General features: G+C 39.8%; 1 protein-coding gene across 1 annotated transcript in view; it reads left to right on the top strand.

The window, feature by feature from the left end:
* Positions 1–19,040, top strand: part of STT3B (STT3 oligosaccharyltransferase complex catalytic subunit B) — a 74,124-nt gene that overhangs the window by 43,277 nt on the left and 11,807 nt on the right. The window contains exons 6-10 of the mRNA XM_084619222.1: positions 8,227–8,325; positions 9,499–9,645; positions 12,615–12,663; positions 15,152–15,306; positions 16,564–16,775. Coding sequence (XP_084475348.1) covers positions 8,227–8,325; positions 9,499–9,645; positions 12,615–12,663; positions 15,152–15,306; positions 16,564–16,775 — 662 coding nt within the window. The remainder of the gene's footprint in view (positions 1–8,226; positions 8,326–9,498; positions 9,646–12,614; positions 12,664–15,151; positions 15,307–16,563; positions 16,776–19,040) is intronic.

Below are 19,040 nucleotides of genomic sequence, written 5' to 3'. Positions count from 1 at the left end.
CTAGCTTTCTACATAGAATAGGATTATACGCTTTCAGAGATCCACTCAGCTTTTTGTAGCCATTGCAGACCGAATGAAAGGCTGTCCAGTCTCAGCCCAGAGAATTTCATTGTGGATCACTGCCTGCCTCCGCACATGCTATGACCTAGCAAAGGTCACGGCTCCTCTGCTGACACCTCACTCTTAAGAGCTCAAGCATCGGTGGCAGCGTTCATGGCACAAGTTCCTATTCGGGACATCTGTAGATGTCGGCAGTCCACATTTTCAGTTTCCACTATGCCATAACCCAGCAAGCTAGACACTGTGGGTTTCGGCTGAGTGGTGTTACAGTCAGCATTCCAATGAATTTCGAACCCTCCACTTGCACAACTGCTTGGGAGCCACCTACATTGGAATGGACGTAGGCAAGCACTTGAAGAAGAAAAACTGGTTACTAACCTTCCATAACTACTGTTCTTCAAGATGTGTTGCTCATGTCGATTCCAACCGTCCCCCCACCTACCCCTCTGTCAGAGTTAGCGGGCAAGAAGGAGCTGAGGGGGTGGCAGGGCCCCATATACCAGCACTATGAGGGTGTGACTCCAGGGGGCACCAGAGCTGACTCAACAGATACCACTGAGGGAAAACTTTCCGGTGGCGTTGCTCTGGGCAAGCACACACCTACATTGGAACGGACATGAGCAACACATCTTGAAGAAGAAGAAGTACAGTTACAGAAGGTTAATAACCATTTTTTTAAATGAGGCATAATATAATTTGCCTTGCAGTATAATTCATAATAATTTACCAGGCAAATTTTTTCCCAGAACATGAACTCTTTGTTAGGATTGGGGATGTTTTATGATTTGTAGGCAAATGTATCAGTGACTCATCAACTTTAAGGCCAGAAGGGATCATTGTGATCATCTAGTCTGATCGTTTGCACATTGCAGGCCACAGAACCTCACCCCACCCCCTCCTGTAATAAGACCCATAACCTCTGGCTCAAATCATGGTTTAAAGACTTCAATAGTGTAAACTGTGTATCTACTGATCCACTTGCAATCTGGGTGTTAAACTCACGTTGACTGCTCCTGAACACATGAGGTCAAGCTACTGATACCTTTTTAATCTTGACATAAGGGTCAGTGACTTCTGTTTGAATCTGAATGATGTATTGGGTAAGATCAAGCAAATTGCTTGTAATTGCAATGCAGTACCAATGTCTGAATAAGAAAGCAACCTTTTCAGACCAGAAGCAGAAAGTCTTGATTGTGATCTCAAATATTTTGATAAATTGTTGCATAAAGGATTCCGATTTACTACACTATTTAATACTTTGCATTGTATGTTTATATGTTTGCCAGGGAACATGTCCTATGTTTGCATTTACAGATGCAGACATAGGACATGTTCATGCAAGTTCTAGGGTCTGTAATTTGCTGCCCCCATTATTAACTTGTGATTTTCACTCTGCAATTCTACGTTTTCAAGTTCTGAACACTTCTTTTGCAGTTTTATTTAGTAAACCAGCACACTTATTCAAGACTTAAATCGAGGGGAGATTGATTTAAAATTACCTATTTCTTGTCCTCCAGACTAGCATTTTATAATTTGAAGAGCAGCATATTTTAAAAAACAAACAACCTGGGGATTATTAAACATATCAGTGTTTTGACTTCAGTCTGGGGTTTTTAATTTTTTTTTTGCCCTAGGATTGAGTTGTTAATTTTTGTGGGTCTAGAATACTCTAATCAAAATGAATACTTATAGTGTAAAACTGCATAGATTTGGTTGCAGAAGTCAGCGTTGGTTTAGTCACCGACATACTTTCAGGAGGTTATTCTCTCATGATTTAGTGCATTGCGCGGCAACTAAAATTGTGTCAAAGCTTGGATTTGTGAAAGTTGCTTATTCTCTGTATAATAGACTTTTTGTGGTGACCCAATTAGTTTTTAAAATCATTAGATGAGAGTACATGATTCGTTGTTCTTGCAAAGAATATACAAACCCAATAGGGCATTATGGAGTGAATTCAGTGAGCTCTGTTATGCAGCATGTTAGACTAGATGATCAAAGGATGGTCCCTTTTGCCCTTAAAATCTATTAACTTCGGAGCTTTGACAATTTTTTCTTGTATACAAAGTTTGGTATAGATTACTAATAAAGTAACATCATTGAATTAGAACCCTAGCTGTTTTTTTCTCTCCCAGGCAGAAGGGAACTGGTAGCCATGTGGAAAAGCCTGTATTTAATTCAGAGTGGGGAGAGTTTCATGCAAGTAACTGTCACTTCCAGATTAAACAGGAATATGTGTTGCCTTCATTGTGGAATCTCAAAGGTGGAATACAGTTGGGATTAAAAATTGGGTATGGGATCCTCAAAGCATGAAGGGATTTGGAGGAATTTTAATAATAGTTTGAATTGAAGTATCAAAATAGAGCATGCACAGTGCACCAGGTTTTCTTTTTCTGTTTCAAGAATTCTTAGGCACTTCTGGGAAAGGGAGAATCTGACTGTGATGGTCACACTTTCTGCCTTTCCCAAACTTTTGCGGGGAGGTAGTGGGGAGGTGAATAAAGTAGGGGAAAAATAAATTATTATGTAGAAAACATAACAATAATATAGGAGGCTTAAAAGTGATGCTTTATATTGAGATAGTTTATTAGACAAATATGACATGCACTGATGCATGTCAGTTACTTTTATTCCACAGGATGGCAGTGTTACAACATTTTTATGGTGTTACGAATATTTATAACTGTTCCTTGAAAATTGAGTATTATACAGCAAAGATATATTCCCTTGACATAGATGATAAAATAGTAGCCAGACCAAGGGCTCAAAAACAAATGCTGAAAGGAAGCCACTAGAAACAAAAAGGTGGCAAGTCATCTTGATTGATGCGTCTGGTTATTTTAGCTACTTGTCTGTCCAGTGCATTGTACAGTGGGGCCCTAATTCCTTATCAGGGTTCCTAGGAGCTACAGAAATACCAATAATAAATATAGGACCTGATCCTGCTATGAGCTTTGCATGGATGGAACCTCTTATAACTCAGTGGAGCTTTGTGTGGGTTTATGGATCCGTCCTTGGGGAGCTCATCGCAGGATTGGGACTGTAGCAAAGAATGTGGCCCAGAGTATTTGTAAAAGTGATAGCAAGTGTGCTGCCCCCCAGTTTCCAGGAGAAGAAATGACAAGAAGGCTAAAGTCTATCCTGAAAGTTGCATGAAAGCTTCAGCTTACTGTAAGCCACCTTTGAACAGATAGTGTTTGTAATCAAGAATTATTTCAGGAACGTCTAGAGAATTGAAGTCTGGGTTGAAGCGGCTAACTGTTTTGGAAATCTCTTTGATGCCAAGTAAAGTTAGAGTGACCAATAGTGGAGCGCAATGATTATGGAACGTTCTGTGATGAACGGCTGGGTGGCTAGTTTACCATTTTCCCTTAAGGTGTCCGCTTCCAGGGTTCAGAACTGGGATAGCTAGTTAGTCAGCTTTCAACTAGGAAATAAGAGAGATGAGGCTGAGCTTTCTCTAACAGGTGTCATGTACTTCCAGTTTGAATGATAAAAGGTAGAGATATTCTAAAAAGGTATAAAATATATTTAAAGTAGGGCTGTCAAGCGATTAAAAAAATTAATCACGATTAATCACGCAATTTAAAAAATTAATCGCGATTAAACCATAATAGAATACCATTTAAATAAATATTTTGGATGTTTTCTACATTTTCAAATATATTGATTTAAATTACAACACAGAATACAAAGTGTACAGTGTTCACTTTATATTTACTTTTGGTTACAAATATTTGCACTGTGAAAAACAAAAGAAATAGTATTTTTCAATTCACCCTTCTAAAGAATCTCTTTATCATGATAGTTGAGCTTACAAATGTAGAATTATATACAAAAAATTGCATTCAAAAATAACACAATGTACTGTAAAAGGTGTGCTATCTGACACTTTATCAATCAGAAAGCTCTATTAACCTGCATTTCTGATATCTCCCAATACAAATCTTCAGTCTAGTAACTGGGCCTAGTATACTATCCACCAGGTTATGCAGGTGCCCATTCTTCACTCTACTTTTCTGCAAAAGAAGCAGAAGACAAGTAAGCAAGCTGATATCAGGGATTTATTCAAAAAAGCAGCTTCCAGGGTTTGTCATAGGGCAGAGTGGGCAAACTATGGCCTGCATGCCGGATCCGGCCCGTCACCCATTTTAATCCGGCCCTTGAGCTCCTTCTGAGGAGCAGGGTTTAGGGCTTGCCTCGCTCTGGCGCTCCAGCCGGGGGCCACTCCACACAGCTTCCAGAAGCAGCAGCATGGCCCCTCCCGCGCTCCAGCTGGGGAGCAGGGTTGGGGGCCGCACCATGCGGCTCCCAGAAGCAGAGGCATGGCTTCTACGCGTAGGGGCAGCTTGGGGCCTCCGCTCTGCACGCTGCCCCCGCCCCAAGCGCTGTCCCTGCAGCTCCCATTGGCTGTGAACAGGGCAGTATGCAGAGCCGCTTGAGGTAAGTGCCACCGGGAGCCTGCACCCCTGAGCCTCTTCCCCTGCCCCAGCCCTGATTCCCCTCCCGCCCTCCAAACCCCTCGATACCAGCCGAGAGCACCCGCCTGCACCCCTTCCCACACTCCAAGCTCCTGTCCCAGCCCTGATCCCCCTCCTGCCCTCCAAACCCAGAGCACCCTCCTACACCTCATCCCCAGCCCCAGCCCAGAGCCCACACCCCCAGCTGGAGCCCTCACCGCCCACACCCCACTCCCCAGCCTGGAACCCCTTCCTGTACCCTGAACTCCTCATTTCTGCCCCACCCTGGAGCCCGCATCCCCAACCAGAGCCCTCCCTCCTGCACCCCAACCCCAATTTTGTGAGCATTCATGGACTACCCAGATGTGGCCCTCAGGTCAAAAAGTTTGCCCACACCTGTCATAGGGTCATTACAGATTCAGCCCAATCTCCTACACCTTCTATATCTACAATGATAATTGATGTTGATAATGATGACCTGAGGCACTGCAAGATCCTGAAGTGCCTTCTGAATCACCAAAGATTAAACTATGTTTAGTGTAGTTTTAGTGTTAAGTGTATTTTTAGTGATTTGGGTGTATGCCATGCACTGCCCATAGTGATATGTAGTGTCATAATATAATCTACTGTACAGAAAACTTTACCTGTATAACCCTAAGTGCTTCAAGAAACCAGTCACTCTGCAGTGCAGTACTACTACTGGATTGGTGAATACGTATATACTGTTCTTCCATATTTTATACTTTATTCACTTTATTGTACAGTAACTCCCCACTTAACGTCCTCTCGCTTAACGTTGTTTCGAGCTTACATTCCTCTTCAATTACAGAACATGCTCCATTAAAGTTGTGCAATGCTTTGCTATAATGTCGTTTGGCTGCCTGCTTTGTCCACAGCTGGCAGCCCCCCTATCAGCTCCCCTATGCTGCGCCCCCCAGCGCCTCCTGCCCGCTGGCAGATCCCGCGGATCGGCGACTTCTCCCTCTGCCTCCTGCCTGCAGCAATCAGCTGGCTTGCAGCATTCGGGGGGGAGGAGCAAGGACTTGGTGTGCAGGCTCCCCCTGCCTCCTGAATGCCGCAAGCCAGGTGATTGCCACAGGCAGGAGTCAGGGGAGGGAGGGGAGAAGCTGCGCTCTGTGTCTTTGCTCCCCCCCGCCGCCCTCCTGCCCCCTGAATGTTGCAAGCTAGCTGATTGCCGTGGGCAGGAGGGAGCTGCCTCCTGCCCACAGCAATTAGCTGGCTTGCGGTGTTCAGGAGGCAGGGGAAGGAGGGGGAGCCTGCTTGCCGTGTCCTTGATCCTCCCCTCTCCCTCCTGAACACCACAAGCCAGCTGATTGCCACGGGCAGGAGTCGGGGAGGGAGGGAGGGAGGGAGAGAGGAGGAATGAGGATGCGGTGTGTAGAGTAAAGGGGCAGAAGGGGTGGGGGGAAGAAGAGGTGGGTTAAGGGTGGGGTTTGGGGGAAGGGGTGGAGTAGGTGGGCCGAGGGTTGAACCCCCCCTCCCCATGCTTGCAGAATAGGGGAAGCTGCCGCTGCTGTTGTGTGACGTGCTTCTCCTAGCCTACAGCACCTTCAGCCTCTTTGCCTGCCTCATTGTCTCCAGTGCCAGTGGGCTGTGCCTGTGTGGGGTAAGGCAGGGGCACCTCCCAACTATAGTACTGTACTGTATGTCAAAAAAAAAAAAAAAAAAATTCCCTGGAACCTAACCCTCTCCCCCCCCTCCCCCATTTACATTCATTCTAATGGGAAAATTGGGTTAGTTTAACATCGTTTCATTTAGTCACATTTTTCAGGAACATAACTACAATGTTAAGTGAGGAGTTACTGTATTCTAATTCTTTGAAAATTGGTATTCCATTGATAAAGTATAACTCTCAGTTAACCAGAATATTTAATTAACCAACATGCTGGATAACAAAGCTTTTACTGTAAAACTTTAGAGCCTACAAGTCCACAGAGTCTTATTTCTTGTTCAGCCAATTGCTCAGACAAACAAGTTTGTTTACGTTTGCAGGAGACCGTGCTGCCCACTTCTTGTTCACAATGTCACCTGAAAGTGAGAACAGGGGTTTACATGGCACTGTTGTAAGATATTTACATGCTTGATGCGCTAAAGATTCATATGTACCTTCATGCGTCAACCAAAAGCCATGCCAATGGTCCATTTTCATATGACTCTGGTGAGACTGTGTTGTGTTTAGTTGTGGACACCTTAATACTGAAATATATTTTCAAATTGTGGGGGTCGGAATTAATTTAAGGGGAAAAGAGTGATTCGTAGGCAGTTTATACTTATCTATCTACCTGTTCTTAAAAACCTCTAATGACGGAGATTCCACAACCTCCCAAGGCAGTTTGTTCCAGTGCTTAAATACCCTGACAGTTGGGAAGTCAACTGGATACAATTAACTTCAGGCTTGAATAGAGACTGGGAATGGTTGATTCATTATAAAAAGTAACCTATTTCCCCTTGTGGTCCCCCCGTCCTTCCCCCCTTCCTCAGACGTTCTTGTTAAACCCTGGATTTGTGCTGGAAACGGCCCACCTTGATTATCATACACATTGTAAGGAGAGTGATCACTTTAGATAAGCTGTTACCAGCAGGAGAGTGGGGTGGGGGGAGAGAAAACCTTTTGTAGTGATAAACACCCATTTTTTCATGGTCTCTGTGTATAAAAACATCTTCTGTATTTTCCACAGTATGCATCCGATGAAGTGAGCTGTAGCTCACGAAAGCCTATGCTCAAATAAATTGTTTAGTCTCTAAGGTGCCACAAGTACTCCTTTTCTTTTTTCATAATGGAAAGTTTCTCCCAAATCTCTTCAGGCAGTGGATGGTTTGTCCTGAAGCATGATGGCATGAAGGCCGTTCAAAATAAAATGCTCCGAATTTTATCTAATATTTTACTCTGGATGTTCGTATTGTTCATGTAAATTCTAATCCTTTTTTCCCCCTCCCAATCCGACCTAATTCTTAGCTTTCAATCCTTTGTGGTTTGAGTTTCAAAGTTTAAAAATATATATGGTGCACTGTGGGTTTCTTTTAAGGTACTTTTATTTTTTATTTATTTATTTATTTACTACTTACTTACTTATTTTTTTGGTTGCTTTTCAAGTTAATTGAATGTCCGCTCCTTCTTGTATTAGGAGAAAGGCAAATAGGTATACTGATTTACATTAACTTATGCCATTCATTCTTTTGTATACTTCAATTGTCTCCTCTCTAAATGGTCCCAGTCTGTTCCTTTCTCTCCATATGGAATGCATCTTCTGTTCCTTCTTCTAATGCCGCTTATCCTGCAGATATCAGTTCTTTGTTGGGGATAGGGCAAACAAGAGGAAGATGTCTTGGGTGGATGGACTATTGATTTCATTTACCTCTCAAACTAAAGAAGAAACATTTACTCTTTCATGCTTTGCAAGAACATATTAGTGCAATTAGTAACAGAGGTCTCCTTGCTTTCTCCAGAGCCATTGTTAACGAGTGTGTTCCTGTTGTGAAAATTGCGAAGATCTCTTCAGAGTAAATCTGAAGAAAAATAGTGTGTAGTATAAATCAATACTACAAATACCTAAATGATGTATTCTGCTATATTATGTGTCATTGCAGGTGGGAATAAAAGGAAAATTGAAATTGTTTTTGAGATGTAGTGAAGGTTTTTTGAAATATCATGTAGTAATTCATACTCTTCCCCTTTTCTCTTCTGTAGCATATAGCACTTTCTACATTGTGGGCTTAATATTATCCATGCAGATACCTTTTGTGGGCTTTCAGCCAATTAGAACAAGTGAGCACATGGCTGCTGCAGGTAGGAACACTAGAATTCTTTTAATATTTCCAAAAATTTTAATGCATCAAAGAATTCCACGAATTTGTGGTAAAAAAGTTGCTGTTCACCTCCTTTGTATTATGTAAGTTGTTAAGGAGAAACATGTTAGCTAATTAAATTGGTAAGGATAGAAAATGTTGCAATTTAGTAAATTTCAGGGGGGGAGATGCCTTTTTAATTGTTAAATTATCCTTTTTTTGTGTAAGTTAATGGAGGTAGTAAATCTTTTACCAGTATTGAACTAGATCATTTCTCAATATGACAGTCATGTATTTACTACTAGATCAACTGTAATTTTGGAATATAATGTGACTTTTAAGTATCAAAAACAGTGGTGTATTTGGAATGTTTGGTAGGTAGAATATAATTTCCACTGAACAACTGAATTTATAAATAATTTAAAATAATTCTGATTTTTTTCTGAAATTGTTCAGTGTGAAACATTCTATATGAGGGATTTTTACATTTTAGTATTCATAGTTTACATTTTTCAGTCAGCTCCTCTTGTATGAAAATTTACTTTTCATTAGTCCCAAGATACAGGCCATCTATTGTTTGATTTCAGGAGACCTGTGTTAGATTTTTGCAGAGTGGGTCATTGGAGCAAGTACCAATGACAACAAACTGGGAATCTGATGGGAAGTAGTGTCCCCTGACTCCTCAATAGAGGAGTACCTTCCCTTTATCAACAGCAACATTTTTTACTTTAAAGATACCTGAGTGATCTAACTTGCAAATTAGTCTTGTGGATCACATATCAAATGAGTATAGGGGTTAATGGGTTCTTGGCCAGAAGGGTAAGCATTGCAGTAGTCTTCTTAAAAGGTCATACAATGTGTTTCCCAGACTTCCAACATAGGCTGTGTCTACACTACAGACCTTACAGCAGCACAGCTGTACCACTGTAGCTGCACCCTGTAAGGTCTCCTGTATAGCCCCTATATGCTGACAGGAGAGCGTCTCCTGCTAATATAGCACTGTCCACATCAGCATTTATGTCGGGGGGGGGAGGGGGGAAGGGGGGTTTCACACCCCTGATGGACAAAAGTGCTAGTGGAGACATAACCTTGGCCAAAGGATTCCATAGCTATACCAGTTATTGCTTGTTCTACTGGAGAATTTATACAAGAATTTTCCTCTTTCTTTAAACAGGTGTTTTTGCACTTTTGCAAGCCTATGCCTTTTTGCAGTATTTGAGAGACAGACTAACAAAGCAAGAATTCCAGACCTTGTTCTTCTTGGGTGTGTCACTAGCTGCTGGTGTTGTATTCCTGAGTGTCATCTATTTGACATATACAGGTAAGAGACCGCAAATGAGAACTGAGTGTGTACTTTAAGGTGAAGATAAAAGTTGATGAATGCTCTTAAATTAGCGTGGGTAGGAATAATTCTTGTCTGACTAAAATTAAACAGTATGTGAACAGATTCTAGATAGTTCTTATTAGAGCCCCACCACTGCACTTTAGGCCTGTCCAGTAAAACACTGTTGTTCCAACTCTGAGCCTCCTGGACAGGATTTTTTATGATGTTACCAAATGTGTGATGTAGGCTACGATGAGATCACCAAATTCACTTGTGACCTCAGCCAGATTTGAACCTAAAATAGATAACTAAAACCTAAAGAGGATATCAGTATAATGAAATTCCAGTTGGTCAGTGGCAGTCTGTTAAGCATATAGTGGGTTGTTAAACATGTTTTCTTGCTTTTAAAAGAAAAATTATTTAACCCATCATTTCTGTTACGTGCCTGGAAGACATTTAAATGAGGCAAGCAAGTGTCTGTGTTCGAAGCCTATGTGTTTTCTACTTCACAGTGCACTGAAGATAGAAGTTCAAATTTATATTAAAAAAAAGTAAAAATCTAAGAAAGTTGTAGTTTTCTACTGTAAATTGTCCCTTGCCTTTGTAAACTATTGTAAATCATCATTTTCTCAAATAATGAAAAGGAACAGATAAAATTAGGCTTTGGGGAAGAAAGTGGAAAAGAGATAATGTACTATACAGTTCAAAACTGTGAAAACTGGGGATACACTTGTTAATGTCCAGAAGTCAGAACATAAAGGTACTGGTACTCTTCCAAGCCCTGCCCACAAAATAAGATCCACCCACAAGTGATGCTGCTAACAATTTATTGTGCAGATCTTCAGAATATGGTCATGAGACTTTCAGGGCTCTTTTGGTTTGACTCCCTCTCTTTGGGGTCCATATGCACTCCTGGACTCTGCTAGGTACTTTGGGTTTGACTTCCACTAGGTGAGGCTTATGTGACCCACTAGACTTGTTGAGTTTAGCTCCCTTTTGGGGGTGCCTGCGATGCCAGCTATGCTCTTTTAGGCTCCTTGGGTGTATCTTATTGAGGGGGAGGTAGATAATGTCTCCCAAGCCTGGTCACTTATGCCAAAATACCATTGAATATCTGAGTTAGCACTCAGTGATATGAATGTACAGGTGGCACCTCTGGAGCTATTGTTTCAGCTTCTACAAATGCAGGCATAGCATCTTTTTACACTTCGCTCATGTTTTTGAGGCTATCTCAACATCCTTAACTGCTAGAGTTACTTTTAAAAAAATTTTAAATAAATGTTAAAATTCTGGAAAAAATGGCAGCAAGAAAGAGATGTGCCAGTACACCATACTTACTGAATCAGAACCCTGATGTCGTCAAATCAGTAATTCTCACATTACTAATTGCTTTTAAAATTGAAATCCACTAGCCTCCTGGCTTAACTGAACATCTGAGAAAGCACTGAACATACAAGAAACTGCACGGATCTGTGTCATTGACCTTAAAAGCCAGCTTTGCTCTATTCCCTGAAATGCAAACTTTCTCAAGACTCAAAACCTCATTACAGTAACTGCATTCTTGCGTCTTAATATTCCTCTTCTTGTAAAACTTCTTTATGAATGTATAACATAGTTGTTCAAAAAAAATGCTGCTGACTTTAGTGTTCAGGGTTGTAACAGCAATCTTTTTGTTTTGCTGTTGAGCTGAAAAGTTACAAAAAGAACAAATATACATCTTACCAAACACTTCCACAACTTGCTGGATTGTGATCTGCCTTCAGATACATGTGAGCAGCTCCCACTTACTTCAGTGGAACTTTTCAGGCAGATATACAAGGGCAAAATTTGGCCGCTGATGTTTAAAAATTTTTTCTCAGGGCATTATTCATAGTAGAAAGTAGAAGAGATGGAAATGAACTTGCAGAGCCTAGATCTTAATTTTCAAAACGTTCAGGAGTATTCAGATTTGGAGTTTTGCTCCTAAATTGAATCGCCAAGTTACAGCGAGAAAAGGGGTATCTGTAGGAACCTACAATATTTCAGTTTAGTAGTAGTAAAACTACTCTACATCCATTTATAGAGGGTAAAACAATATTGAAAACAAAGGGTAAATATGTATCTGTACTATTAACAGAAGGTGTGGTTTGGGGAAAATAAAGTCGTGTACACAAATTTGCCCTCAGCACCTCCTGTTATATAGAATAAGAGATTAAAACTTTGAATCAGTTATGTTCAGCTGACATGCAGACTTGAGAGAACTTCTTCCTACTCCATGCATAAAGCCATAAGGATTAAAAGATGAGATTTTATTTTTCATGCTTCAGTTTAATACTTTTCTGTGTTGTTTTCATTAAATGACAGGGGAAGGAAAAATAAAATAAAATAATTCTTTCAGCTTGGAGATCTACAGTATCATCACTTTCTTTTTGTGTTAGAGCCACGTTCAAAAAGCCTGACGCTTTTATGTAAGGTTTATCAGGGTGTCTGAATACTAGTATGCATTCACTGTTGCATGTAGATACTGCAGTGATGGCATTAGAGAAATCAAATGTTAGATGAAATGTTGATGACTTAGGAACAGTACTTTGCAAGGAAAGTATGTAGGTAGTCTGTTCTGTTTTATTTTGATTGAATATCTCCCTTCTCCAAACGCTATAGACTGTCTTTGATTTTTGGAACATGTGTCTTAACTACTACTCCACCTCTTGATGATTTGTTGAGCTGTGTGAGTGATGATGACATTGAATCTGTACAGTATAGTGTAAGTCCTGTAAGGCTGATAATTCTTAATTCCTTAAGAGGAGAATCATTTTTAGTTATGCATATAAACTGTATCATAGCAAGTCTATTTGACAGAAATAATTCTATAAATTATATGTTTTAAACTTGCATTGTAATATATGCTTATGCAGACATCTGAAGAAATATCTAAATCATTATAATTAAATATCTAAGCAGAGTATTTTTTTCATTGACTTTTTCAGGTTACATTGCTCCATGGAGTGGCAGGTTTTATTCACTGTGGGACACTGGGTAAGTAGGGATAGAGGAATTGTGAATTATATGTCTTGTTGAAATATAAAACACACACGTTCCATCCCACTTCTCATCAATAAGAGCTCACATATAAATTTTCCACACAGTGTTTGGAGAGAGCATTTACATAACCTGTCTTGAAACTGTGACCAATATAGTTCCAAACATTGACATTTTGCTGAGTTTTTCCCTTATTGACAATTGAGAGGGTATTCCTCAAAATGTTGCCTCTTTTAGGTGTTTGTAGATAGATAGGTGGCAACTATTTTAAAACTATCAAGATTCCAACTTCTGTGGAACTCTTTCTTTGAACCAAAAAAGTATTCCCCAACTGAGATTTGAGACACTTGCATCTATAAAATACGATATCATTAAAAAGGTTCCATTAACATTTGGGGACAGATTTTTTTAAAGTTATACCTATGCAATATATACGGACTTTGCACAAAACGTACATGAATCTTTAATGACAGTTATCTCTCACACAAGTTTTTAGCACTCATACATTTAGCATGCATCTGCAAATGTCCAGTCTGTGTGAATAATTCCGTTTGTACACATATGGGTATTTTAAACTATTTTTTAAAATTTAGTCCTTGAAAATGTTATATAGAATAATTAAACAGTCACTTAATGGTAAATCTGAGTAAAACTTACAAAAAAATATTTTACATACACGTTACCCAGGGTTTTCAGAACCCAAAGCAGTGGTAACTTAACTGTTTCACTCCAGGCAGTGTCAGAAATAAGCAATGGGAACACAGCACTTCCATCTGATGAAAGATTGATACAAATAAGCGTGCTTTTATCTAAAACTACTATTTATTAGATTTAAGCATACATAGACATAAGCAATAGATTTAGGACATCCCAAATAATTACCTAAAATTTGAGATGATATTGAATAATCAGCAGCAGGTCAGTGATGACCAGTCGCTTCACTGCTGGGGAGTATAGTGTCAGGAAAAGGTCTCTCAGGATAGCTTCAGAGAACTGCTCCAAAGTACACTCTATTATATAGTCTTTTTATAATTAATTTTTACAAAACACATAGCTCATAGTGACCCCCTACTGGATCATCACTTCTCCTAATTTCAGTCAACTACTTACCAAAGAAACATTCCTAACAACCTTAGTTGTAATAAGCTTCTATATCAAAGGCACCCAAACTCAATGTCTCTATCCACTTATTTTCTTTGTCTCATAATTTGTTGACTCTTCTCCCCTCCTCCCATTCTGATTAGCAGAAACTGCAAGCCTGCACCTAGTATTTGATCTTGCCTCAAAAAGCCCTGCTTGTCCAAATTATCCCTTAACTATTGGTGTTCTATTTTGTTAATTCATGGTGACTGAATGCACGCAATATGGCTTCAATTAGCTTGATCAAATTCTGGGGAAACAGACCGCACAATTCAGGGGTAACACTCCCCTCTCCCCCCAGACTCTCGCTCACATGGGGTTCTGTTTGTAGAACCAAGTTTTGAAGTTCTATAGGAGTGGGGGGCACAAGAGCTCAAGGTACCAGCAACCTGGGCTCTGCCAAATCATAATTACTGCCACATTTTACTATAAAATGAATCAAACTGTATAAAGGGCTTAAAGTCAGAACTCCTGTCATTAACAGTACACTCAAGCGCATGTAAAGAACAGGCTTGCTTTCTTCTATGCCCTTAAATGGAGTGAGCTGTGTAGAATCAGCCTTTCACTTGTAAGGCTTGTCTACATTAGAAAATTATATTGTCAGAACACATTAACACAATATTAAACATGACTTAGTTGTCTTTGTAGACAAAGAACTGTTCAGCATCGTGTCATGTGGTAGTGTTTAACCCTAGAGCAGACCACAATTAAAAGACATAATATTAAACGCAATTTGGCCTACTCTGCACTGAGTATTTAACGCACATAATTTCTTAGTGTAGACAAGGCCAAAGCCTCAGTGCGAAAATGGATGTGAGGCCTCCAGCAACTGCATGGTTTATATATGTAAAGGCTGACCTCAGTAGCTAACATTGATAACTTAAGGCACTGAGAAAATTGCAAAGAGGAGAGCTCTTTGAAACTGTCCGCATCAAGAACTTAAGGGGATGTGCTGCAAATCAATTAATTGGTCAGATGTGTTATGAATTTCCAAAATTAAAAATGGCTTGTATAGCAGCATGAGTATTTGATTCTATTGAATTTGGTTTAGCATTTAGCCAGGGGACAGAGCAAAACATTTTAATAATACCTTTTGATTCCACAAAATTAGTCCTTAATATTGGGGTTAAAAAATAAATATGTGCCCAAACTGTCTCTTTCTTGACTATCATAAGATATGGGACCATATTATGTATAGAAAAGGTGCCTCAAACTTCTGCTGAATAAAGTCTTAACATTTTAAATTAAAATGTTTACTTTTAAATTTGCTTCAGAATTCTGATTTATACAATTTTGGCAACTTCATCATTTCAAAATAATTTGAACTGAATTTTTTTTAAACAAGGTATGCGAAAATTCACATCCCGATCATTGCCTCTGTGTCTGAGCATCAGCCTACAACATGGGTTTCCTTCTTTTTTGATCTACATATTCTCGTGTGTACTTTCCCAGCAGGGCTGTGGTTCTGTATCAAAAACATCAATGATGAAAGAGTCTTTGGTAAGAACATATTCAAAAATTATTTTCTAGAATTTTGTCTTCATCAAAGTTCTGCTTCGTTTGGTGTGCTTTGCATCCCATAACAAAGCTGGTGTGCATTTTGTATTAGAAGAAGGCTTCAACAACTGTGGATATTGGATAAAGACACTTTTGTAAAGTTTGCTGTCGCCACATAGCATTGAACACAATTTATAGCAATTTGATTTACTGGAGATGATAAAATATTTTCCAAGAGATAGTACTGAAAATATTAAATTTCTTAATATGGTTCAATGTACCAGCCAAAACCAGGGCTTTCAGGGCCCCTTCATTCTGCTCCAGCACCTTTGATCCAGCATGAAAGGGGCCAGAGTGTGGGGGTGGAGAACCTCATTTTTTAGTTAATACTTAAATCATATCATCCCTTAGTGAATTTCAATATTTCCAAATTAAACTAGTGACAGTCTGGAACAATTTCCATTGCAGCTCTCCTTTTCTATAAACAATAAAATTGTTAAAATTTATGAGACAGTCCGCATGGTTGAAACTGTCCTAGCAACAATGTCTAAATGATAGTTGCTGTAACAATTTCCCTGCCCAGTGTACACAGGGGCATTTTTTTCTTGTGAAAAGTGCTCTTACTATTATAAAAGCATTCTGTAATGATAACATTGTTCTGCTGAGGGACAAGGGGGGGTTACCTTACAATGTTGCTAGAAAAACCATGTTTAAGTGGTTGGAGGTATGTGCTTGGAACTGAAATGCTGACAACCCCCTGTACATTTGCAAAATCTCGTGGAGTGATTATATATGTCATGACTTACATTCACATCAGTTTTTATGTAATTCCTTACAACTTGTAACCTGATTTTTCTCTTTCAGCAAAATATCCATTCTGCTGTATTTTTATCAAATGAAATTACACAATTTTATTCCTTCTACCAGTTCATTTAGAGCGCATTTTTGGTGAGATATCACAAGCTGTTAATGAATATCAAAACTGGGCTCTAATTCTCACTAAAAGCTGCAAAGTTAGATTTTGAAGAAGCCTTTTGGGGATAAAAGGGATGTATGTAGATGTGACACAGTCTTTGTAAACTATTCAATAAGAGCTTTTTACAATATTTAACAAGATGCGTGCTATAAATGTGCATTATATAACAAGATGCTGTCAACCCCATTTAGGGGATATTATCTTTATTTCTGAGGCTAATTTAATGACATAGCGATTTCTTCTGAGAATAGCTAAATGTCATTGGTGGACTTCTGTCTCTGCAGTCGCTTTGTATGCAATCAGTGCTGTTTACTTTGCTGGTGTGATGGTTCGTCTGATGTTGACTTTGACTCCAGTGGTCTGTATGCTATCAGCAATTGCTTTCTCCAATGTGTTTGAGCACTATTTGGGTGATGATATGAAGAGGGAAAATCCACCAATAGAAGACAGCAGTGATGAGGATGACAAAAGAAACCCAGGCAACCTGTATGACAAGGTGAGCAAAAGAGATTCTGAGGCAATGCTGATATATCCTTATGCTCTGTTATACTAAGCATTTCAGATCTTTCTTGGCCTTGATAACAAGGGGCAATATAGTCTGAGGTTCAAAGCTTCAACATCAGAGCTTTGACAGGCTGAATTTCTTCCTCCTAAAGCAAGGATTGCTGCAGTCTGATAGGGCGTTATTATAAAAAGGATATAGGACCTTGTGGGATTGTCAGTTCTTGGATGACAAGTCCTGTACATGTGTGAAGCATTATTACTAATTTAAACAAGACACCCTATATACACTTTTACTGGATTCCAATCTTAAATGTTCAATTTTATACATGAGACCTGTGCAGCATAGGGGGTTCTTCTTGCTCCTTTTAACTCTGATCCCTTGTAAAGTACAGAGGGATTTGGACTTAACAAACACACTGACTTCATTCTTAAAAGTTTGATAAAACTATCAACCTTGTCTTGAGAGGCACAACAGTGGAAAAAGCAGGAGGCTGATGGTCAGGATAGAGGTGCAGAGGAGCTTGTATCTCCCTGCACTGTGTGTCTTAACTCAGTGTGCAGACTCTGATCTTGAATTCCAAATACACTCACTTACAAAATAAAATTGCATTGCAGGCTTTTTTTCTACTCTAGCTATTTCTGGGAAACACCCTGGACGTCAGAACATAGCATGTTTTTTGCCCAGTATATTTTACAGCTGTCTATAAACTACTGTTATAGGTCTCAGAGTAACAGCCGTGTTAGTCTGTATTCGCAAAAAGAAAAGGAGTACTTGTGGCACCTTAGAGACTAACCAGTTTATTTGAGCATGAGCTTTCGTGAGCTACAGCTCACTGACATCAAGGAATTCAATATTAACGCTTCGAACAGACACCCACCAATAAGATACTGCAGTCACCAAAGTGTAACCATTTGGGAGTCCATGTATTTGGTCCTTCTTCCCAGAATTGTTGTACTGGATGTTCATTTTCCCAAAGGATTAGCTGTACAGATTCTATCTTGTCACCCATTTCAGTGTGCATATGAGGGCACTAAAGGACAATATGCTTTGAAAGCATACTATCAGTGCGTTATAACTCTGAATTAAGGGCCTGATTGAAAGCCTGTTGAAGTCAATGGAAGGACTCCAGTTGACATCAGTTGGTTTTGGATCAGGGTTTGAATCTCCTTTACAGCAAAACTTAATTCTGCAGTCTCACTACTCTCCCCCTGCCTGCCCGAGAAACTAAATGCAGACTGGCTGCAGCTCAAACCTTACAAGACTACAAACCTGCTTGTTGGTAGGGAAAAGCATTTAGAGGAATTAGGTGGGTTGGTGTTACAAGTGTACCATTCATTGATGGCATATGCCTACCTAATACCAGGATAATTTGTAAACTGGGAGTCCTATCGGATCCATCATGGCTTGTCCTGTCTGCGTCTAGCTAGGAGCTGTAATTGTTGCTGTTTTTTATATGGACTTAGTGATGCTCAGACCTGCCTTTGTTATCTCTGGGTAATGTACCCTAATTAGGGCTACATTTGAAGCTTCAGCTATGAAGAATGTATGTATGTTTCCTTGCCAGCACAAATTTGACATTAATTTGCCAAATAGTTGCAGCTAAAAAAAAATTTCAGGACTTAGATGCCATTCACCAAATGGCTGTAGGAAGAGAAGGTGGTGACAGCCACCTTGTTAGACATTTCAGCCTACTGGTGAAGGCATTCACCTGGGATGTGGGAGACTCATCTTTCCACTGACTTCAGTGGTCTTTGAATCAGGCCCTTAGCTCAGAGTTATCAGGGTTCTTGTTCAGTCTTTCCTGTTGAAGCTGTTCCACTGTGGATAAATTAAGCCATTGGAGGAGGGCCTTGAACTTGGGTCTCTCGCATCTAAGGTGAGCGCCTTACCACCAGACTCCTATCTAGAGTCATTCTCACTGTCTTCCCCTGGCATTCATTGTCATTCACAGTGGAAATGCATAGTTCTTTGACCAGAGAATGACACTGTAGTTAAGCACCCATTTCTAATCTCTTAGTGCTCAGACCCATTTTCATCACAGGAGTTATTCACCTGGGACAAACTTCAAAAGTGTCTAAGCAACTTAGAAGTCTAAATCCTATTGAAATTCAGTTTTACCCCTGGAGATTATGTAGCAGTCTAAGAGTTAAAGAAAAATGTATTTAGTGTTTTTTGGCTTCACTGGAGGGGGTTTCCCAAACCAGAAAGTGATGTGCAAGCTATAACACAATTACAAGCTTGCTGAATTGAAGTCAG

Source organism: Lepidochelys olivacea, assembly GCF_965140295.1.
Source record: "Lepidochelys olivacea isolate rLepOli2 genome assembly, chromosome: 2".
In the NCBI taxonomy this organism is placed as follows: Eukaryota; Metazoa; Chordata; order Testudines; family Cheloniidae; genus Lepidochelys; species Lepidochelys olivacea.
The sequence above is the reverse complement of the archived record's forward strand: the minus strand, read 5'-3'. Positions and strand labels throughout refer to the sequence as shown.